Source organism: Heptranchias perlo, chromosome 16, assembly GCF_035084215.1.
Source record: "Heptranchias perlo isolate sHepPer1 chromosome 16, sHepPer1.hap1, whole genome shotgun sequence".
Lineage (NCBI taxonomy): Eukaryota > Metazoa > Chordata > Chondrichthyes > Hexanchiformes > Hexanchidae > Heptranchias > Heptranchias perlo.
In genome coordinates this window covers 32,295,062-32,320,210 of record NC_090340.1, presented here as the reverse complement: position 1 = coordinate 32,320,210, position 25,149 = coordinate 32,295,062, and the positions used below count along the sequence as shown (strand labels likewise).

At 41.6% G+C, this 25,149-nt stretch overlaps 1 protein-coding gene across 1 annotated transcript in view; it reads right to left on the bottom strand.

Moving 5' to 3' along the window:
- snx20 (sorting nexin 20) overlaps positions 1 to 20,430 on the bottom strand; it is a 35,735-nt gene extending 15,305 nt beyond the window's left edge. The window contains exons 1-3 of the mRNA XM_067997474.1: positions 20,233 to 20,430; positions 10,534 to 10,738; positions 9,156 to 9,307 (exon numbers count right to left, since the gene is read on the bottom strand). Of these exons, the coding sequence (XP_067853575.1) occupies positions 9,156 to 9,307; positions 10,534 to 10,726 (345 nt within the window). The 5' untranslated portion in view covers positions 10,727 to 10,738; positions 20,233 to 20,430. The remainder of the gene's footprint in view (positions 1 to 9,155; positions 9,308 to 10,533; positions 10,739 to 20,232) is intronic.
- Between the last annotated feature and the right edge of the window lie 4,719 nt (positions 20,431 to 25,149).

The window sequence follows — 25,149 nt, the reverse complement described above, 5'->3', positions numbered from 1 at the left end:
CCTGTTAAAGATCAGGTGATAATTTGGAGAAATGAAGGGAGGGGACTTACTCAGGGGGAACCCTCTCCAGCTTATCAGACAGTGGGAAGAGGTAGAGGCAGAGGAAGAGGAAACTTCTCAGGAACGGGGAGAACTCAAGGCGAGGTGTCCAAATGCTATAACTGTGGCCAAGAGGGACACTTCGCAAGGGACTGCCCGAACCCAAGATGAGAGAATGTAGGTCGGGAAAGAAATCAGAGCCTACCCATGGAAGGGCCGAATAGACCAAGTCCTCAGTGTGATACGATAGAAATATCACCGAGTTCTGGGTTGTACCCCGAACTGCAATGACGGTTTCAGGCCTCTCCGTTATGGGTGTGTGACGCGCGGTTGGATGACACGAGGAGACCCCTAGTGAATGGTAGGGTCGGAGGCCGCCCTCTTACATTCCTCTGGGACACAGGGGGATCCTGAACCACCGTTAACACCACTCAGATCAATGACACAGATAGGAAAATTCAAAACAAGATTATTCTCAGTGGATTCACAGGGCATTCACAAGTGGGATATGTGAGTGTACCGTTGGAAGTCGGTGTGGGAGACATAGTGATAGAGCATTCAGTGGTCCTTATTAAATTACCTAGAGAACAGGAACATATATTAGGGAGTGACTATATGGCCAAAGCGGGATTCTGCTTCGACCCCGTTAATTGTATGATTTGGCAAATGCCTTTGGGCATGGGCAGTATAAATCACACTCTCGTCCCGGTGGGGGAATATCAGGATAGGATATGCACGATCGGGGAAATGTGGATAGAACCAGGAGAAAGGAGTAACGATCGTGGAGTACAACAGATTATTGTACAAAACTTAATAGTATTTGCCCAACATAAACATGATTGTGGGAAAATGACCGGGAATGTGTGTATACAAGGTCCAGACCCCAAACCACAGAAGCAGTATGGTTTCCCAAAGCAAGCAGAAGAAGAGATCGAGAAGGTGATACAGAGTCTGCTGCAGCAAGGGATATTAAGACCAATAGCTTCTACTAATAACGCACCTATTTGGCCAGTAAGGAAACCCGACGGTAGCTGGCGACTAACGATAGACTACAGAGAATTAAATAAAGTCACCCCGCTAACAGCCCCTACTGTAGCAACTAGCCCAGAGACAGTAGTTCGACAAAATGAGGATGCGCGGTGGTTTACGGTTTTGGACATAAGTAACGGTTTTTGGTCTATTCCACTGGAGAAAGAATGTCAATATAAATTTGCATTTACTTTCCAAGGACATCAATATACATGGACCGCCCTGCCGCAGGGGTTTCACAATTCCCCGTCCATATTTCACCAACGGCTGAGGGAAGGGTTAAAAGGATTCTCGAGGCCTGAATGTCTAGTGCAGTATGTAGACGACTTACTCCTACAAACTGAAACCAAGAAGGAACATTTTCAACTGCTAAGTGAATTACTGCAGTTGTTACATGACTTGGGATTAAAGATTAACCCTAAAAAAGCGCAGATCATGAAACAAAAAGTTACTTACTTGGGAATGATTCTGACGCCGGGACTAAGGGACATTGACAAGCGAAGGGTAGAGACAGTTGGCAGACTCCCTGTTCCGCGGGATGTAAAAGGGTTAAGGTCCTTCTTGGGGTTGGTGGGATATTGCAGGGACCATATTGATGGATTCGCCACAAAGGCGGCCCCGCTGATGGAATTATTAAAAAAGAATGTGGCCTGGGAGTGGAAAACAGAACACAGCCAGGCCATGACTGATCTAAAGCAAGCATTAGCTGCCGCGCCTGCTTTAAAAACCCCAAATCCAACGGAACCGTTTGCATTGGAGGTGGCTACCACAGACACCACCCTCTCGGCAGTTCTATTACAGGAGACACACGGGAAATTACGACCAGTAGCGTACGCCTTACGTATGCTCTCACCAGTAGAGCAGGGGTATACGGTATGCGAAAGACACTTGCTAGCTGTCTTTTGGGCAGTGCAGCATTTTACCTATATAGTGGGACTAAACCCACTTACAATATTAACAGAATACACCCCCGTACAGTTACTGTTAGACGGAGGGATTAAGGATGGTTCAGTTAGCCAAAATAGAATCGCTAGATGGACATTGTTGCTGCAAGGGAGAAATATAACCGTAAAGGGGGTAAAAACCACTCCGATGTTAGCAGACAACTTAGTTTATCAGGGAGAAAAACATGAGTGTCAATTGATGATAGCAAATGATCCCAAGGGCCCATTTGTATCAAAACAAAAAGGAGGGGGTAAGACAGGGCCTGAAAGCAGAAAGACAAAGGAAACAGGAAAGGAAGAACCCTCTTTTAAAATTTTTGTGGATGGTTCTTCATCAGTACAGGATGGGGAAAGGAGATCTGGCTGTGGGATATACATGGAGGATGACCACGGACAGGAAAGATTTAGTGCGGCTCTGAAATTACCTAACACTATGAGTGCACAGGTAGCAGAACTAGCAGCCGTCGCATATGTGGTTGGTCACCCGGAATATTTTCCGCCCAGATCAGTCATATATTCTGATAGCATGTATGTCTGTAATAGCCTCACAGAACATTTGCCCCCATGGGAAGCAAGAGGTTTTGTCTCAGCGGATGGACGATCCCTTCCGTCAGCCCCTCTATTACGGTACATCTTTGAAGAAGCACAGGGGAAAGGATATGGGGTCACAAAAGTGAAAGCTCATTCAAAACTATCTCCCAAAGGGAACAGGAAAGCTGATGAGCTAGCTAAACGAGGTGCTGTAAGTGGACAGGTATGGCAGCCACCGATTGGGGAAATCGGAGGCCAGAAAGAGAAGGAGGTCAAAATAATGGATTTAACGGAGGAGCAAAGGAAAGACGGAGAATTAAAAAAACTAATAGAAGGAGCAGAGTCAGACACATCCAAAAGGCACAAGGGGGTCTCTATATTCAAGACGGAGTGGTTCTGTGTGAAGGAAAATTTGTGGTGTCAGAGGGGGGACGAAACCAAATAATCCACTGGTACCATGACTTATGGGGACATAAAGGGACGGAGAGCACCCTAGATAGGATAAAGGAGGTGTGTTGGTGGCCCAGAATGACAGGTGACGTGGAACACTATGTCAAGAATTGTTTGATCTGTGCACAACACAACCCCGATAGAAATGTTAAGAAAGGGGCCCTCCGACATACTAGACCAGTAGAAGGGCCTTGGACTAATTTACAGATAGACTATATAGGACCCCTTCCTCCCACTCCAGGAGGATACAAGTACATTCTAGTAATAGTGGATACCTTCACTAAATGGGTGGAAGCTTTTCCGACCAGAACAAACACAGCCAAAGTTACTGCGAAAATTCTATTAGAAAAGGTGTTTACTCGTTGGGGTTTACCCCGAAGCATAGAATCGGATCAGGGAACACATTTTACAGCCCAAGTAATGCAAGATGTTATGACCCTTTTTGGGGATAGACAGAGATTTCACATACCCTATAGACCACAGTCTAGTGGAATTGTGGAAAGAATGAATCGGACATTGAAAAACATGATAGCCAAAATGGTGCAGCAGCGCAAGACAACCTGGCAGGTCGTTCTGCCCTTTGTGCTGATGATAGTCAGGAATACCGTGGCTTCATCAACAGGTTACACTCCTTATAGACTCATGACAGGAAGGGACATGAGGGGAATGGAGGGGTTGGTAGGTTTGGATTTGTCTGAACCCGAGGTAGACCACATTATATCAGAAAAATGGGTACAACAGCTAGTAGAAACAGTAAAAGAAGCAAATTATGTAGCCGCTCACCGACAGGGAAAGAAGAAACAGCAAAGCAAGGCTTATTTCGATGCAAAAGCCAGCCCGATAGAGTTGAGCCCTGGACAGAGAGTAATGATTAGAATACAACAGCCCACCTCATTCTTGAGTCCAAAGTTTGCCGGTCCCTATGAGATAGTAGACAAAGCTAGGCCATCTGTATACAGGATATTAACGGCACCAGATAAGAGTGGCTGGTACCACATTAATCAGCTAAAGTTGGTAGGAGAAAAACAAGATAATCATCATTGGCATGTGCTGCTCGATGCTAACGATGTTCTGAATTCTGAAGGTCAGGGAGATCAAGAACAGGACCAGCTACAGGTCCAAGAGGAGGTGATTGAACACAAATTTGATACTGTCCGTTCGCATGCAGAGGCGAATCCAGGAAATAAACGAAAGAAAAATAAAACAAAGAGGGGGAATAAGTGGGTTAGAAGAAACGGACGGTTAGAATCTGAAACAAATTGGGAACAGGATTTGGACGGTCTGGCTCAGTATATGGAGAGACTGGACTTATGATAGTACCTAAAAGAAACTGTACATAAGAGCAGAAATTACACTTGTTTATTCCAGGTCCAGCCTAGAATGAAGGGGATAATGCATTTTGTTGCTATCAGATTGACCATCATCAGAACTGCGGTTGAACCTGCCTCGGAGCCATCACGATGAATGAACGTGCCTGAAGCAGTGTCGGCGACGGAGGGATATCCCGAGACCAGGGACAACTTTGCTCTGCAGAATAAGACAGTCCGAACCAACAAAGGGAAAAGGGAGGATTTAAATTTGTATTATACGGGAGTGGATGGGTTAGCGTGTGTAGGAAAGACTTTGGGTATACCGGAGGGAGCGGGAGTACGGTTTTCATGTAACACCAATAATGAGGATGGTGATAAACGAAAACCTCACAGTCCAACGTACCGATATAGACCAAGATCTGTGGAAATATGTTCCCACCGAACTACCACCCATTCCGCACCTGACTGCAGATTGGACGCAAATAGCGAAGGAAGCCAATGAGATAATTCATCAATGGACTAAACACACTAAAATAATTAAAACTCATGCTGATAAAGCAGATGAACTGCTACAGGACCCCGGGTTCTGGGATAAGTTTTAGAATTGGGGATCTAATGTTCAAATACATCCACGGGTCAGGATTTTATCACATGCTGCTGTAGTTGTGATTTTATGTGCATTAATACTTGTCATATTCAATGTATATCAGCTTAGAAGGTGGAAAAATGAAATTTTGCAACAATTGAGTGTTAGTGCTATAATGAAACAGAAGAAGCGGTTATCAATATAAGGACACTGTGTGAAGTATATTTTATACACTTCTTGTTTGTATTTTTTCTATAACCATTTATATTTTTTCTATAATCATATGATATCATGGATGTAACATGCCCATTGGGGGACAATGACAGCCTCAGGAGTGGTACACAGAAAGGGAGAATAATGATCCTAAGATAGGTATCTTTGGATCAAAAGCGGGGAGATGTTGGCCAGAGGCTGCAGAAACCTATTGAGGTTAATTCGAATTGCTAACAAAGACACTGACCTTTTGAACTGAGGTGACCTGGAGTTCAGTCACTGGTCTGAACTGGCCAGAACCGGTTTGAATTCGTTCCGCTTCTTACAGGGACAAAGGAACTGTGATGAGACACCAGTCCTTATTTAGAAAAGGAGTTTGAGGTGATGCTACCTAGGCCCTTGGAACAGAGCCAATCAGGGGATGACATCGATCACTCCAGCAACTTTGAGCCAACCAGAGAAGACAGCATCATTCGAAAAGACAGACTTGGGAATAAAACTGAAGAATTGCTGGCTTGGTCCCAGTGTTTTTTTTTTGTGAGGGAGACTCCGGAGACTAACCATCGTGGAAGTGGGAACCCTACGTCAGGGACGTAGCGACGACGTCGGGAGTGAGAGAGAGAATTGCCTGGCCAGCAGTACCTCTCCTTTCCAGCTAATATAATATCCTTTCTATTCTGTGACCACTCAGAGAGTGTTCGTCAGAAAAACCTAGTGGGTGTGCGTTTAAATCCTAATACTCGGAGTGTTAGTCAGGGAAACCTAGTGGGTGTACGTATAAATCCTAGTTTGAGTATAAAACTGTATAACCTGCTGTAAACTGCATGCCTATATCTAACTAGGCGTATAGGCACTTTGTACATGATCTAATAACGTTAATAAAGCGAATTGAGAATTAAGAGAGAATTGACTCTTCCTCTGTGTACTAAGCCAAAACCGTTAACCGGTGACTTCCGGTCAACAGAACTCATCTTGTCCATGAGACCCACCTCCTGCTCCCTCGACCCTATTCCCACCAAACTGTTGACCACCCAACTTCCCTTCCTGGTCCCCATGTTAGCTGATATTATTAACATTTCCCTCTCCTTAAGTACTGTCCCCCTCCCCTTCAAATCTGCCTTCATCACCCCATTCCTCAAAAAACCCACCCCTGACCCCTCTGTCCTTGCAAACTACCGCCCCATCTCCAACCTCCCTTTCCTCTCCAAAGTCCTTGAACATGTTGTCGCCTCCCAAATTCGTGCCCATCTTTCCCGCAACTCCATGCTTGAATCCCTCCAATCAGGTTTCTACCCATGCCACAGCAATGAAGCGGCCCATATCAAAGTCATAAATGACTGTGGTAAGCTATCTCTCCTCATCTTTCTCGACCTGTCTTCAGCCTTTGACACAGTTGACCACACCATCCTCCTCCAATGCCTCTCCTCCATCGTCCAGCTGGGAGGACTGCCCTCACCTGGTTCCATTCTTATCTATCTAATCGTAGCCAGAGAATCACCTTCAATGGCCTCTTTTCCCGCTCCCGCACCATTACCTCGAGTTCCCCAAGGATCTATCCTTGGCTCCCTCCTATTTCTTATCTATATGTTGCCCTCAGTGACATCATATGAAAAGACAATGTCAGGTTCCATGTGTACGCTGACAACACCCAGCTCTACCTCATCACCACCTCTCTCGACCCCTCCACTGTCTCTGATTTGTCACACTACTTGTCCAACATCCAATACTGGATGAGCAGAAATTTCCTCCAACCAAATATTGGGAAGACTGAAGCCTTTGTCTTTGGTCACTGGCACAAACTCTTTCATAGAGTCATAGAAAGATACAGCACAGAAGGAGGCCATTCGGCCCATTGTGACTGTGCCAGCTGAGAAAGAGCTATCCAGCTTAATCCCATTTTCCAGCACTTGGTCCATAGCACTGTAGGTTATGGTACTTCAAGTGCACATCCAAGTACTTTTTAAATGAGTTGAGGTTTTCTGTCTCTACCACCCTTTCAGGCAGTGAGTTCCAGACCCCCACCACCCTCTGGGTGAAAAAAATTCTCCTCCACTCCCCTCTAATCCTTCTACCAATTACTTTAAATCTATGCCCCCGATCACTGACACCTCTGCTAAGGGAAATAGGTCCTCCCTATCCACTCTATCTAGTCCCGTCATAATTTTATATACCTCAATTAAATCTCCCCTCAGCCTCCTTTGTTCCAAAGAAAACAACCCCAGCCTATCCAATCTGTCCTCATAGCTAAAATTCTCCAGCCCTGGCAACATCCTTGTAAATCTCCTCTGTACCCTCTCTAGTGCAATCACATCTTTCCTGTAATGTGGTGACCAGAACTGTACGCAGTACTCAAGCTGTGGCCTAACCAATGTTTTATACAGTTCCAGCATTACCTCTTCTATTCTGTGCCTCAGCTAATAAAGGAAAGTATCCCGTATGCCTTTTTAACCACCTTATCTACCAGCCCGACTATCTTCAGGGATCTGTGGACATGCGGTCTGCTACTCGTAGCCTAACTCACACCACGTCCCATTCACTCATCACCCCTGTGCTCGCTGACCTACATTGGCTCACAGTCTGTCAACGCCTCGATTTTTAAAATTCTCATCCTTGTTTTCAAATCCCTCCATGGCCTCGCCCCTCCCTATCTCTGTAGCCTCCTCCAGCCCAGACACTCTTTAAAACCTACCTCTTTGACCAAGCTTTTGGTCACCTATCCTAATATATCCTTATGTGATTCGGTGTTAAATTTAGTTTGATAACCGCTCCTGTGTAGTGCCTTGGGACGTTTTACTACGTTAAAGGTGCTGCAAAAATGCAAGTTGTTGTTGTTGAAAGGACAATGGACAAAAATGATGCTCTCCAGTAGAACCTGAGGCCTAGCCGAAATATTTTATTGGGTTTGTGTAGTAAGTGGGAAACGCTGTTCATCAGTGCTGTTTTTGCTTCTCAGAGTTAATTTTAAGTGCAGTCTACAGTAACGAGAATGTGCACCAATCAGTTGTGTAAAATTTATAAAATAAAAATACTTTAAATATTAATGATGAAAGACCGCCATCCTTTCCCAAAAAGAACTGAAAGTTGTCTTTATTCTTTACCAAGAATATTCCAAATTTGAAAGAATTTTTATGATTCCATATATTTGCAATTCCAGGTTTGATTATTTAACACAAGAAATCATAGGTACTGTATTTTGTAGTCAGTACTTCGTAGGTTCAAGAGGTTCCTCTTTATGGTATGTTTAGAGCAGTCTTGAGAATGAAAAGGGTTTGTTGTGTCTAATTCAGATCAACGAGCAGGAAGGACACACCACTTCCCCCAGCACTTCATTTTTAAATGTACAGTTGAAGAAATATGCCCTGTGTATGTGAGGCCCTTTCAGAAATGTAGTTTCCAAGACAGAAACTTCCCAGTGTTTCTGAGGACACTGTACACTTCTTGTATGTCTGTTACTGGTTTCAGTAAAGTACACACAAGAGTTTTAATTTATTTTGTGTGTAATTTTCTGTATTAGCTCGGTATCAAGTTTCTTAAAGCATAGGAAATATTTCTTGTATTTTATCTTAATTTCTATTTTTTTTGAGTGTCATTGCTGGGGAATGGAACACTTGGTGCTTATCGCTGACATCTTTTGCATACTCAAGTGAGGTATAACATGGCTGGACACAGAATAAAGCTTCCTGTACTCTGTACACTTCGTTCTAGAAATTTATAATTATTATATATATGTGTAAGTTGACACTCCATTTTGCACCAACTATATTGAGTACACAGACTGTTGATGTCTCCATGTCATCAGCTGCCAACAAAAGAAATGGTTGAAAAACAAATTAAAACACACTACAAACTCCACAGAGTATGTATGTATAAATAGATACATGGGGGGGATGTATATGAAGACTATAATCTTATCTGAGGCTTCAGATGACAGTAATAACCTGCTTGAGATTTCGATCTAGTGATATATGATGTCCTCTGAACCCCTTATAATCACTCTTTGTCCTTTATCTTCTGTATAATCACATGCGATCCAGTCTGCTGAATCAAACTTACCACATATTTGGAACACTGGTCTTCTACAATTCTAGTTTCTGGTATTTTGAAGAGCAACCGGATTGGCTTCACCTTCTTATTCACAGTGTTCCAGTACAACAACTGTTGCTTTGTGGTCAGTGTGGCTTCTGGGATTGCAGTGCTATAAGGGGCTAAGAAAGGGAGATAAGCTTTAAAGTGAGTTTGGTTTTAGATTAGTAGCACATCAGCAAAATGTTCAACTTGTAACTTTTTTACTACTGGTTTGGAATCAACCCAGTAACTCTATCATTATAATATTTCAATCCTTTATTGTGTTGGATTTTGACAGAATACATATTGCAGATATCACATTTTCTTATGCCTGTGCCCTATCATGAAAATTATAGCACAGTAGGAAGCCATTAGGCCAATTGGGCCTTTAACTGAAGCTATCTATTCTAATCCCATTTCTCTGTATCCTTTTATTTTACTTTTCAAATATTTATCCAATTCTCTTTTAAATGATGCTATAGGCTCTGCCTTAATAGCTACTTGTAAGATTTTCTGTTATAATTCTGTTTTAAAAAAAATCCTTCGCGCTTCCAATTTCATTCTTCTAGTGATAACCTAGAGTACGTGCCCTCTTGTTGCTGATTTGCCACAGTGGGAACAATCTTTCACAATTTACCCTTGTAAAACCTTTCATAATTTTGAAAATTTTTATTAGATCCCTCCCTTAACCTTTTCTGTTCCAGTGAGTTTAAAAAAAAGGCTTTGAGCCTTTCTTCCTAATTATAACATCTAATTTCTAATATAATTCTAGTGAATCTTCTATGATTTTAATATCCTTCCTATAATGGGGTGCCCAAAACTGCACACAAAACTGCAGCTATGGCCTAACTAATGTCTTGTACAAATTCAACATCATTTCCTTTTATATTCAATGCCCCTGTGTATGAAACTCAGAAACTCATTTGGCTTTTTAATGGCCTTTTCAACCTTCACTCCCACCTTGAAAGATCCTTTTACCCACTCTGTTGGATCCTTCTCGTCTCAGCAGATGGGATTTTCTGCTCCCGTGCTCACCAGTCCACGGTTTTCTGCCCATTAAACTGAATAGGTGGAAAATCGGAGGCTGTTGAGCACAGAAGCAGAAAAACCCGGCTAGTCTGTTGTTGTAACATGCTGTGTCAACATGCTGTCCTGCCCATTCCGGTTTAGGGAGAATAATTCACTCATGTTTAATGTCTTGAGCTATTTTACTCAGTATAAAACTGAGTGTAAGAAGCCAGCGAGATTTGAACATGTATCCTGATTGAGTTGGAAAGCATTCAAATTGCTCAACACCTTAACAGTAACACAATTTAGCATTAAATGTAGTAGTGAAACTATCTTTTAATGTGGTTGGTTACACTACCTTCTTCACCTGCTTTGTTTTGTGGTGAAACTCCATCCATTGTGTTGCACCCTTGTGCATGGAGAACTGTGCTTTCAGTACCAGTAACACTTTCTTCCTCATTAGGCTTTTTGTTGCAAAATGCTGTTGAAAGTTCATTGTTCACTGACGAATTTTGTTGTTTGCTAATCTGATCATTTTTGTCATCTTCCATTGTTGTAACAACCTGCACGTAGTAAAAGCACAATATACTTTTAAAATTGTCTGTTTGAAGAGATGACTGATTGACTGTCATTCACTAACTGTAACGGTTGTTGTGGTGTAGCTGAGTTAAACTATTATTAGCTGCAGTATTTTTACAGTAGTATATGTTTCCTCAGTCCATGTCATAAATGGGAGGATCTGCTAGTTGTACTTATCTAAAAGAATGAACAAAAGAAAGACAGGCATTTATATTCTCAGAAATGTCTCAAGGTGCTCAACACACAAAGAATTCCTTTGAAGTGAACCGAGGCAAGCATGACAGCTATTTTCTGCACATTTTGAGCTGGCCGATATTTGAAGAGCCTGGTTGCCCGATTGGCACCCAGAGATCGCTGCAGTTATGATGATGAATTCCAAGGGCAAATTCAGGATGGTCCTCAGACCTTTCCATTCTGTTGTGCTTTGGCTGTGCGCCAAACGGATCACGCCTGGTCTTGGCCATTAATGAATTTAGGACCCTCTATGTTTCAAGGAATATTTGAGACACAGAGGATCATAAGTTCATTAGGGCCTGAGCCTCATTAATGCCTTCTATTTGTTTCATGCTAATATCACTTCTGCCATGTAATCTTTTCCTGTTCTTTACATAAGCAGTTTATAGGTCATTCTATTTCTTTTCTTGGGGGGGGGGGGGGGTGTATTTTTTTGCCTTTTCCCTTTCCCCTTGTTCTGTTCCTGCTTAAATGCTGGTCATCTGTAATACCTTCCTCTTGGCCCTTGCTATCCAAGTAAGTGGGCATTAATTGCCTAAAAGACCTGCCTTTGAGGTTGATTTTTAGCCGATTGAAAGCTCAAATTCTGAAAATTGATATGATGATGTCATGTACATCACTGGGTCAATCTTAGACTTTTGCAACTGGACATGCAACCTTGCCTATGGTGCACTGAAGGTTAATAAATATTGCAAACAGCAGAAATCCTGAGATTTAACCCTGGGGTACTCTACAACATCCTCCTTTATCCCGTTTTAGAGCCAAATCTCTTGTGAAGCATTTTATCAAATTCCTTCTGAAAACTTAGATGTCTAAACATCCATTACATTATACTTATCTACCAATTCAATTACACCCTCAAGGCTGGGCAGGGAATTACTGCCTTTACTTTTGTTAAATATGCTTGATTAGCTTTCTTTTTAATAGACTCCAATGTTTTTCCTACAATAGATATCAAGCTGGCAGGTCGATATTTCCTGGGACCTTGTTTCTGAGCATTTTCAAAAATGTAAACATTAGTTATGTTATGATCATTTAATGTACATTAATTTAATGAGCTGTGAAAAATTTCAACTACAGGTCCTCTATGTCTACCCACTTCTTCTTAAATGTTTTCTTGTGATTATTTGGCAGCTCCAGATTTTTTTAAATGACCATTATGATACTAATCTTTATTTTCTCCAAGAATTCAAAGATGTATCTCTTACCTCTTAAATGAGGACTTTGATTAAGCAGTGCGTGATGAGTAAGTTTGATTATGCAGCATCGGACTTGGACACCTAGAACATTAAGGTGACTGACACATTGCAAATTGCCCTGTATAAGTCCTTCCACAGGTTGAAGGCAGATGTCTGTCTAATAGCTGATGAGGAAACTTGGGATCCATGTGTTGGATGCCATTAAATGGGAGCTGCATGTATGATTATGCACTAATACATCCAGGGTTCAATGCCTACCTTGATTGGATTGAAGAGCCAAACAGTTACTGCTGAAGCTCCATACCACTGACTGATGGCTATCATTTAGGTTGATGCTGGTGCTCAGCCGTTATGCTGCTAACCTTGCAACTTGGGAGGGATTCCTGGTACCTGACGTCCTTCTCGTGCATTTGTCAATTGTCTAATGGCAAATGGTGGCGATCCCCCATGTGTGTGTTGGCGGCGGGGGGGGGCGGGGGGAGATTGGAGATAAGCATGGTCCCATTGGGGTCTATCCGACAGGTTTGCCATACTCCAGGACACTGTTGATTGCTGAGATTTTAATTTTGTTTCTCTATCTAACCTTAACATTTCATTTTAACCCTTTTTTAACTTTAGAATTAACTTGAAAATCTTTTACCTGTTTTCTTCTTCACCTTTTCTCCCACCGTCCATTTTGTGGCGGGGCAACAACTTCCAAACAATAGTTTTTGTTGGTTGAAAACAAGTTTTAAAAGCCAATTTTCCAACCAAACAAAAGCCGTAAACCTTAAGATTGGTACGGTAATGACAATGACTCAACCAAATCAATCTACCACATGTAAAAATGCTTCAAAACAGGAAGTGACAGCCAAATGAGAATACTTGTCAGCAGCCCCTGAAGCCTGACAGTGTAAATTCATTTGTGGCATGGTAGGCAAGTAGAACTAAGTCTTATCATTTTGCACACACACAAAACATTTCCTGTGTTTGCACATGGATGCACATTTGACAATCTTTATGCATTTTATGTAAATACTGCTAAATAAAGCACTTTGGTAGTGATCTCCTGAGGGTTCTGTAAATGTAGAGCTAAACAACAACAACTTGCATTTATATAGTGCTTTTAAAGTAGCCAAACATCCCAAGGCACTTCACAGGAGCATTATCAAATAAAATTTCACATCGAGCCACATAAGGAGGTATTAGGACAGATGACTAAAAGCTTGGTCAAATATGTAGGTTTTAAGGAGCGTCTTAAAGGAGGAGAGAGAGGTTTAGGGACTTTCTTCTATGATCATGTTGAATATGCATAGAATCTTTCTTGAGTTATTACCTGCTCTCCTGAGCTTTAGAGAATCAGGTACATTGTAAAACTGTCATTAACATTATATCCATTACCTCCTAGACTGGGGTGCCCAAACGACCATCACTGGGCCACTTGGGACCTGTGAGTCCTAACAATTTAGCCCACAAAGCTTCTATTTCTTATTCGCTAATTTGTTCTGTTTGAACTTCATGAGGCTGGAGGTTTCAAATGAGCTGTTGTTAGTGTTTTGTCTTAATGGTGGATAAATCAGAACACCAAGATCTGTTAGTATCCACAACTTGTGCAAATTAATGGAGTGATTCATTGAACTTTATACATGGTCGATGAAGCGCTCTGGCATGCAACTAAAATGGTTCATGAGGGTAAAAAGCTTGGACACACCTGACCTAGAACATGGTAGACTGCAAGAAGACCCATGCTATGTGGGCTGATTGTATAATTACATAGAATTTTACAGCACCTTAACAGGCCATTTGGTCCAACAGGTCCATGTTTATATCAAGTTACATCAACACTGCAGCACAGAAACAGGCCATATGGCCCATCTGGCCTATGCTAGTGCTTATGCTCCACATGAGCCTCCTCCCTCCCTACTTCATCTACCTCTATCAGCATATCCTTCTATTCCTTTCTCCTTCATGTGCTTATCTAACTTCTTCTTAAATGTATCTATGCTAGTTGCCTCAATTACTCCTTGTGGTAGCGTGTTCAACATTCTTACCATTCTTTGGGTAAAGAAGTTTCTCCTGAATTCTCTATTGGATTTATTAGTGACTCTTTTATATTTATGACCTCTAGTTTTGGACTCCCCCACAAGTGGAAACATTTTCTCTACGTCTACTCTATCAAACCCTATCATTATCTTAAAGACCTCTATCTGGTCACCCCTCGGCCTTCTCTTTTCCAGAGAAAATAGTCCCAGCCTGTTCAGCCTTTCGTGATTTTGATATCCTCTCAGTTCTGGTATCATCCTTGTGAATCTTTTTTGCACCTTCTCCAATGCCTCTATATTCTTTTTATAATGTGGAGACCAAAACTGTGCACAATACTTCAAGTGTGGTCTAACCAAGGTTCTATACAAGTTTAACATAACTTCTTTGATTTTCAATTCTATCCCTCTAGAAATGAACTCTATTGGTTGATTTGCCTTTTTTAGTGGCCTTATTAACCTGCGTCACTACTTCTAGTGATTTGTGTATCTGTACCCCTAGATCCCTTTGCTCCTCTATCTCTGATGTGGAGATGCCGGTGATGGACTGGGGGTGGACAAATGTAAGGAATCTTACAACACCAGGTGATATTCCAACAATTTTATTTTAAAATCACAAGCTTTCGGAGATTATCCCCTTCGTCAGGTGAATGAGTGGAAGGTTCTCAAATCGCATATCTTATATTAGGCTGGGACAGCATCACACCAATCAAAAGGTGTCGTTGTTGTTCAAACAGGCCAGTCACGGAGAACAGCACGTCCCAGTACACTGGATATACATTGTGTCAATTATACAGACAGAAAGAAATGGCAGAGAGAGAGAGAAAGAGAATATTAAAACACATAACTTTTTTTTTTCCCTTTTTGCTGGTGGGGTTACATGTAGCGTGACATGAACCCAAGATCCCGGTTGAGGCCATCCTCATGGGTGCGGAACTTGGCTATCAACTTCTGCTCGACGATTTTGCGTTGTCGTGTGTCTCGAAGGCCGCCTTGGAGAACGCTGACCCGAAGATCGGTGGCTGAATGTCCTTGACTGCTAAAGTGTTCCCCGACTGGGAGGGAACACTCCTGTCTGGCGATTGTTGCGCGGTGTCCGTTCATCCGTTGTCGCAGTGTCTGCATGGTCTCGCCAATGTACCATGCTCTGGGGCATCCTTTCCTGCAACGTATGAGGTTGACAACGTTGGCTGAGTCACAGGAGTATGAACCATGTACCTGGTGGGTGGTGTCCTCTCGTGTAATGGTGGTATCCGTGTCGATGATCTGGCATGTCTTGAAGCGATTGCCGTGGCAGGGTTATGTGGTGTCGTGGACACTGTTCTCCTGAAAGCTGGGTAATTTGCTGCGAACGATGGTCTGTTTGAGGTTGGGTGGCTGTTTGAATGCGAGTAGTGGAGGCGTGGGGATGGCCTTACTCGCCTTCAAACAGCCACCCAACCTCAAACAGACCATCGTTCGCAGCAAATTACCCAGCTTTCAGGAGAACAGCGTCCACGACACCACACAACCCTGCCACGGCAACCTCTGCAAGACATGCCAGATCATCGACACGGATACCACCATCACACGAGAGGACACCACCCACCAGGTACATGGTTCATACTCCTGTGACTCAGCCAACGTTGTCTACCTCATACGTTGCAGGAAAGGATGCCCCAGAGCATGGTACATTGGCGAGACCATGCAGACGCTGCGACAACGGATGAACGGACACCGCGCAACAATCGCCAGACAGGAGGGTTCCCTCCCAGTTGGGGAACACTTTAGCAGTCATGGACATTCAGCCACCGATCTTTGGGTCAGCGTTCTCCAAGGCGGCCTTCGAGACACACGACAACGCAAAATCGTTGAGCAGAAGTTGATAACCAAGTTCCGCACCCATGAGGACGGCCTCAACCGGGATCTTGGGTTCATGTCACGCTACACGTAACCCCACCAGCAAAAAGTGAAAAAAAAAGTTATTTGTTTTAATATTCTCTCTCTCCCTCTCTGCCATTTGGGTCTCTTTCTTTCTGTCTGTGTAATTGACACAATGTATATCCAGTGTACTGGGACGTGCTGTTCTCCGTGACTGGCCTGTTTGAACAACAACGACACCTTTTGATTGGTGTGATGCTGTCCCAGCCTAATATAAGATATGCGATTTGAGAACCTTCCACTCATTCACCTGACGAAGGGGATAATCTCCGAAAGCTTGTGATTTTAAAATAAAATTGTTGGAATATCACCTGGTGTTGTAAGATTCCTTACACTCCTCTATCCCGTTTAGACTCTTATTATCCAAGCAGTAGGTGGCCTCCTTATTTTTCCCACAAAAATGCACCACCTCACACTCATCTATATTGAAATTCATTTGCCACATGAGCCTCCTTCCACCTTATTTCATCTCACCCTATCGACATGTCCTCCTATTCCTTTCTCCCTCATGTACTTATCTGGCTTCCCCTTAAATGCATCAAAGCTATTCGCCTCAACCACTCCATGTGGTAGTGAGTTCCACATTCTCATCACTCTCTGAGTAAAGAAGTTTCTCCTGAATTCCTTACTGGATTTATTAGTGACTATCTTATATTTATGGCCCTTCGTTTTGGACCCCACCACAAGTGGAAACATCTTCTTTACATCTACCCTATCAAACCCCTTCATAATTTTAAAGACCTCTATCAGGTCACCTCTCAGTCTTCTCTTTTCTAGAGAAAAGAGCGCCAGCTTGTTCTGTCTTTCAGAATGTATAATCATTCCACCTTCCATGGTAAAAGCCAATAGTTGATTATTGCAGTGATTTTTCACAGCTACAGGTAATGCAATGGTGATAACAAGATCATAATGGATGAGGAAGGCCCTTCAACCCATTTGATTTATCCATCCAGAGAAATCCTAATGCCCCCTCACCCACTGTAGTATTCAACTGTTTCTTAAATGGTTCCAGGGTCTTTGCCTCCGCTACTTTATCTGGAAGTTTACTCCACATGTTGATTACTCTTTGTGTGAAGAAAATATTCCTGACATCTATCCTAAATGCACACTCTCTAGTTTAAACCTGTGCCCCCTAGTTCTAATTTAAAGTAATGTTCTGGATTAACTTTTTCCAAACTTTTAACAATCTTGTACACCTCACTAATATCACCTCTCAGACACCTCTTTTCCAGGCTAATAAACCCAAGTTTCTCCAGTCATTTCTCATAACTCATATCGCTAACACAAGAGATTAGCCTCATGTCTACTCTATGCACTGCCTCTAGCAAATCCAAAAAAACCTCACCACAGATTGACTGGACTGTACATGATGCAAGTTTTCTTGTCATGTCCACTAGAGGTCACAACTCAATTTTTCCAAATAAAGGATAATGCTAGTTTTACTGTGTACACGTTCCAACATATGTCAAGAAGGGCAGTCTTATCTTTCAGTGTCAAGTGTATCATGAGAAACTCTTCTTCTGCCTCAGTCTGGTGTTCTGAGCCACATGGATTGATCCCTGGCCTATGCTGCATTAGCTCATCTCAGTGGGAGCAAGGAGCTACAAGTGAGCTCAATGACCTTGAGCTAGAGAGGGAAAATATTTGGAGAAATCCCACATATTATTGCTATCCAATGACCCCTATGGTAAATATGCATGTGTGGACATCTGCTGAAGGTGAGATTGGGCTCAGCCCCGATGACCTGACACTCAAATAGGCCTTTGAGACTCACATCAAAAGAAGCCGTTTGAATGTATTGCTGGAAGGGTACCAGCACTCACAGAATTAATATACTGGTCTGAGTCAGTACCTTAAGGAGGGGAAAATAGGGTGAAAATGGGGAAAAAAATACTATTGAGTGTAGGTCCCGGTCTGAATGGGATGCATTCTAGGTTGCTGAGGGAAGTAGGGGTGGAAATTGCAGAGGTACTGGCCGCAATCTTCCAATCCTCCTTAGATATGGGAGTGGTACCAGAGGACTGGAGAATTGCAAATGTTACACTTTTGTTCAAAAAAGGGTGTAAGGATAAACCCAGCAACTATAGGCCAGTCAGTTTGACCTCAGAGGTGGGGAAGCTTTTAGAAACGATAATCCGGGACAAAATTAATAGTCATTTGGACGTGTGGATTAATAAAGGAAAGCCAGCACAGATTTGTTAAAGGCAAATCGTGTTTAACTAACTTGATTGAGTTTTTTGATGAAGTAACAGAGAGGGTTGATGTGTATTTGGACTTTCAAAGGACGTTTGATAAAGTGTCACATAATAGGCCTGTCAGCAAAATTGAAGCCCATGGAATAAAAGGGACGGCGGCAGCATGGATACAAAATTGGCTAAGTGACAGGAAACAGAGAGTAGTGGTGAACGATTGTTTTTTGAACTGGAGGTAGATATACAGTGATGTTCCCCAGGGGTCAGTACTAGGACTGCTGCTTTTTTTGATTTATATTAATGACTTGGACTTGGGTGTACAGGGCACAATCTCAAAATTTACAGATGACACAAAACTTGGAAGTGTAGTAAACAGTGAGGAGAATAGTAATAGACTTCAAGAGGACATAGACAGACTGGTGGAATGGGCGGACTCATGGCAGATGAAATTTAACGCAGAGAAGTGTGAAGTGATACATTTTGGCAGGAAGAATGAGGAGAGGCAACATAAACTAAATGGTACAATTCTAAAGGGGGTGCAGGAACAGAGAGACCTGGGGGTATATGTGAACAAATCTTTGAAGATGGCAGGACAGGTTGAGAAAGTGGTTAAAAAAGCATACGGGATCCTGGACTTTATAAATAGAGGCATAGAGAACAAAAGCAAGGAAGTATGTTGAATTTTATGAAACACTGGTTCGGCCACAACTGGAGTATTGTGACCAATTCTGGGCACCGCACTTTAGGAAGAATGTGAAGGCCTTCGAGTGTGTGCAGAAAAGATTTACTGGAATGGTTCGAGGGATGAGGGACTTCAGTTACATGGATAGACTGGAGAAGCTGGGGTTGTTCTCCTTAGAGCTGAGAAGGTTGAGAGGAGATTTGATAGAAGTGTTCAAAATCATGACTGGTTTAGATAAAGTAAATAAAGAGAAACTGTTCCCATTGGCGGAAGGGTCAAGAACCAGAGGACACAGATTTAAGATGATTGGCAAAAGAACCAAAGGCAATATGAGGAAAAACTTTCTTACGCAGTGAGTAGTTATGATCTGAAATGCGCTGCCTGAAAAGGTGGTGGAAGCAGATTCAATTGTGGCTTTCAAAAAGGAATTGGATAAATACTTGAAGGGAATAAAATTGCAGGGCCAAGGGAAAAGAGCGGGGGAATGGGACTGATTGGATTGCTTTTACAAAGAGCCAGCATGGGCTCGATGGGCCCAATGGCCTCCTTCTGTGCTGTAACCATTCTATGATTCTATGAATTATATAGTACAAAAACAAATCTCCATGTTGACCATGTGCAGAACATATTGGTTTGGAAAATAGTCTCGTAAAGCCTCAATTTTATTTTGATAAAATAGGCTGCATTAGTTTATTAGCTCATTCAAGCAATGGAAAAATGATTGACTAAACTGTAATGGTGAGAACATAAACCAATCACAATTGCATTTATAAGATTGATTCTAAAATAGACACTATTAACAGTAAATTGTTTTTCTTTAATTTCTGGAAACTATTTAGTCATTAGTAACTTCACTACATGCAGGATTATTACTCACATGTGAAAATGACAGAAGTAACATACCCACAAAATAAATCTAAGATTTCACTAGTGACTACAAGTTCCAGATGCCCTGATAACTGAGTAATCTCTTACAGTTCAAAGCTATGGGTCCCTCCCACTCACGACAAAACTGTTGTAACTCACTAGTTCCAGTAAAATTTCCTCCAAATATATTAAACGGCCCAAAGAGGACAAATAGAGCAAATCTGTATATTGTAAGTACTGTTTAAAAAAAAAGAAAAATTCAAACCTTGAATTATTTTAATGCAGTGTATACACATTATTGCAGTCTACAAAGGAATTGTAAGAATGTACAAAACAGGAAGCACTGAGTTTGAAGCATGAACTAACCTTTAACGTCTGAATTTCTTCCTGGAGCTGGAACAGCAAAGCAGACTCGGACTTTGCAACTGTTGTGATCTTAGATGTAAACAACTGAAGTATGTCTCCAGCTTTACATAACTGAAACACGTTTCTGTGGATGCATGCAGTTTTGATAAAGACACTGTGGTTTACATGATTGGAAGAAAGACAGAAGTTATGCCCTGTTAATCTAAACTAATTACCTCATGTAAGGGAGGAGTTTATGCAAAATTAAAGCTATTTAGCAGTTTTTTTAAAGGGGCACTGTATCCATTCAAAATGTTTGCAAACCAAGTTTTAGTTTGTGGAGGGAGAAGAGCCAGGTGGTGTGTGCATCATTTTTGTTACAATAACATCATGTTCAAATGACATGATAATGAGTTTGATGATACTTTTATCACCATATGCATTTCTAAAGGAAACAAAGACTTTTATCAATTGGTCTTTTAGGTTCTGATGGTATCCTTTTAAATACACAATATCTTCATGCTTTGGGAAATCTTATTTGGGGTAGAAATATGGAAGACTCATAGGTCTTTGCAGTTAATTTTCCACCAAGGAAAGCCCAGTTTTTTTAACATAATAATAGAATCTGTTCAATGGCTATGATTCTGGGTGAACACTATTAGTCTTGTAGAGGGAACACTGGCCCCTCGCCTTGTTTTTTGCTCCAACAATAATTTTCATAGACCATCGAGTGACACTTCATATTTTAGAGTGGTTATTAAAACTGTTGCTTACGGAAATACCCTAGTATGACTTCTAAATTAAGAACACAATAAAAAGGCTCAGAACAAGTAATTTTTCATCTAAAAGACACACACATATAAGAAAGAACAGCTGCACATACTCACACTTTGCATTTTGAAAGCAAACACCTAAATCTTCTGAGCGTTTATAGTGGTATCAAACGTTAGAGGAAGCACCAGGCCATGATCAAAACTCTCAAGCTTTGAATAATAAAACATTTTATAAATAGATGCTATGAACTATTTATCCATCTTTCGGATGAGACGTTAAACCAAGGCCCGATCTGCTCTCTCGGGTGAACGTAAAAGATCTCAATTGCACTATTCAAAGAGAAGGGGAGTTCTCCCGGTGTCCTGGCCAACATTTATCCTTCAACCAACATCATTAAAACAGATTGTTTGGTTATTTGTCTCATTGCTGTTTGTGGGACATGGCTGTGTGCAAATTGGCTGCCACGTTTCCCTATATTAAGACAGTGACTGCACTTCAAAAGTATTTAATTGGCTGTGAAGCACTCTGAGGTGTCTTGAGGTCATAAAAGGCACTATGCAAACTCAAGTTTTTTTTTCTCTTTCTATGATTAATTCACTTCTAGTTTCTGAAATACTAAGGGTTAGTATTTTTTTAATTGAAAAGTTGTAAAGCACTAGCTACATAGTGACCAGAACAAATAAGCTTGGGATATGTCAGACAGGCAATTTAATCATTCAAAGCAGTGAATGAAATGAACTGAAAACCTGGTATCTGATGCAATTAGACTTACAAAAGTTTAAAGAGGCAGTTGGACAATTTACTTTATCCACTGGGTACGATGTCCACCTAAGCAAACACGAACATATGAAGGGGATGAGTGCCTGGCGACGTGGCACATTGATATGCCAGTACCAGTGCCCTGCCCATGCTCGGTAGCATTAAGAAATGGCATGTTGGTTTGCGCCCAAGGATTCTACAAGTTGTAGGTTCCAGAGTCAACACACATCCCCACACGGAAAGAAAGTTGGGCACCTCCCAGTAGAGAGCTACAGAACAGGATTTTCTGAGACGCTAGGTTTGATTGCCTCTATACTCCTTCAGGTTTGGAATTGTCTGTTTCATGGGAGATGACATGATGATGGGGAGAGATATAGCATTCAAAAAAGTGCAAAGTTGAATATTTCCTTCGTTGTATGAATTTTTTGCTCATCAAGGTGAGGAATGTTGGTGCTGAAAAATGTAACACATGCATTGCATAGTAAAATAAGAAGTATATTTTGCTCTATGTATAAAGTTAAAAAGAAAATTATTTTCCTAAACTGGGGATGTTTATAATGACAGCTTAGTATTTTTTTTTCTTTTAACTTTACACATACCAAAAAAATATACCCCAAATAAACTCCCAGACCACAAGGGTGCTGCACACATCAATAATGTCACCAGGTGCTCAGTTGTTGTGTTGTGTTCTCTTTTTCCCTTCGCTAAAAAACCTGCCAGCACTCACTGTCTTATATATGAAAAGTGGCTATTCGGTCAAGAACCACGGAACTGTAGCACAGCATGAGGCACCACCTTCAGGTGAAGGGGAGAAATAGAGAATATTTTTTAAAAATCTGATATTTTCCTTAGTTCAGGATTGTTAATAATGAGGAGCCAAAAACGTTTATTCGGGGTAGGAGCGCAAATGCCCAGTGCGTTGCTGCCCATGTCGGCCCATGTCACCCATCCCATGTGGCACCACCTGAAAGGTGCTACAGGTCGTGACTCATCACTTTTATATGTCATGATAGATCGAATAATGAAATGAGGAAAATTGGGAATCACAACAGGAGGAAACAGATGGAAAAGCCCATTGCAGCAGCAGGACAGTTAACAAAAGCAGTGAATTTATCTGAATCACATGAATTGTATTATAAGTTTAATTCGGTCATCATTCCCATACATTAATTTATATTAGCCTGGAAATTGCTGTCGGCATTAAAGTTAACTTAATATTAAGCCCACCTGAGTCAGAAGGTCGTGGGTTCCAAACCCATTCCAAGGACTTGGATGCAATACCTATGGAGTGACGCATTGTCGGAGACGCTATCTTTCAGAGGGGATGTTAAGCCAGATGGTTCATGTATGTGCAAAAGATGGCGAGGCACTATTCAAAGAAGAGCAGAGAAGTTCTCATTTATCCCTGTCAATGTCATCAAAAACAGATTAATTTATCATTTATCTTAGATTAAACTTAATTTACTAACTTTAAAAACCTACATGTTAGCGCTGCAAGTCATTAGCGATTAATAGTTAACAGACAATCAGCTGTAAGTGGGTTCCTCACCAGGTATTAATTATGGTGGCTGGAAGTTGACGAACCAGTTGTAACTAGGATGTGTCAGAAAGGTATATAGCACATGGATCTTTACAAAAGCACAGAGCTTGAGCACAGAGGTTGGTAAAGACAGATAGTGAACCTCTAACGGAGTGAATTGCTAACAGAGTGAGGATTTTCAACTGGCAATTAGGTGCAGAAGGGGAAGGAGATGCTAAGGGACTATAAACTAATCTATCAACTTTTTAAAACTTAAATAAAAAATACATAACATTTTTAAAAAGACTAAGTAATTACTAATTAATTTGAAATCAAGCTAAATCCATTTACTAATTATAATCTAGATCTCCAGTGATTCTATTAGTCCTAGAAATAAACTACTGATTAAATAAATGAAAACTAGAGATGTCAATACAGGCTGTGTCTTGGGACAATAAAATGTGTGGGAGTTTGTGGACAGCAAGACTGTCCAAAATTGCCACATCTTCAGTAAATGTCTCTGGCTTGAGATACACTGGCTCAGAGTCTTTGAGTTGCAGTGCAATTTAGAGGCAATCCGACACAAGGGAGGGGGAGGTCCCGCAGACACTGATCCTATCCAACAGGTACGAGGTACTTGTTTTCTGTGAGAATAAGGATGAAGGCTGCAGGGAGGATGCCCAGAATGCTAATCATGGCACCGTGGAGCATGAGGCAGTCCAAGGGAGGGAGGATTCTATAAACGATGATAGATAATGTCCTCTGCGGACAAGACCGAGAGTCCAGGAGGGTGTGTTGCCTAGCTGTGCAAGGGTAAAGGACATCTCAGAGCAACTGGAGAGGAACTTGGAAAGGGAGGTGGAGGATCCAGTTGTCATGGTTCATGTCGACACCAATGACATGAAGAATAAGGAGGAGGTCCTGCTAAGAGAATATCAAAAGCTAGGAACTTAATTAAAAAGCAGGACTTTGCGGGTGGTAATCTCAGGTTTAGGGATAGTCAGATCGGAAAGGTGAATGAGTGGCTGAAAGACTGGTGTGGGAAGGAGTGGTTCCATTTCATGACACACTGGCACCAGTACTGGAACAGGAAGGAGCTGTACCGCTGGGAGGGGCTCCACCTGAACCAAAATGGGACCAGAGTCCTAGTGCAAAAGACAAACAGGGCATTACAAAAGGCTTTAAACTAGCAAGATGGGGGAAGGGATCTGGTAGCAATACAAATGCTTAAAGATAAAAGAAACAGGAGATGAGTGTAAAGGTAAGACCAGAGTAAGGAATAAAGATAACATAAATGGTCGAGGAATAAATACAGTTATAAATCAGAAGTATAAAAGGAATAAAAATAAAACCAAAGTAACTATTAAAGATGAATTAAACTGCTTGTACAGCAATATACAAAGCATCCAAAATAAAACAGGGAACTGGAGGCAATAATCCATAGTGAGGAACCAGATGTAGTTGGACTAACTGAAATATGGCTACATAAAGAACAGGACTGGCAACAAAATATTGCAGGTTATAACATAATCAGAAACAATAGGGAACGAAGGAGGGGGCATGGAGCAGCTGTACTAATTAGAGATAACATAGTGGGAGTAGAAAAAAGGGACATAACTAACAGAAGGATAGAAACAGAATCCTTATGGATTGAAATAAAAGATAAGAAGGGATCAATCACGCCAATTGGGGTATACTAGAGACCACCTAATAATGGAAAGGAGGTGGAGGAAAAGATATGGAAGCAAAAATGTGAAATGAGTAAAGGACATGGAATAATAATCATGGGAGATTTTAACTACCCGCAAATAAACTGACAAGAAGAGATATGTAAAGGGGTACAGGGAATGGAGTTTTTACAATGTGCGCAGGACTCCTTTCTTATC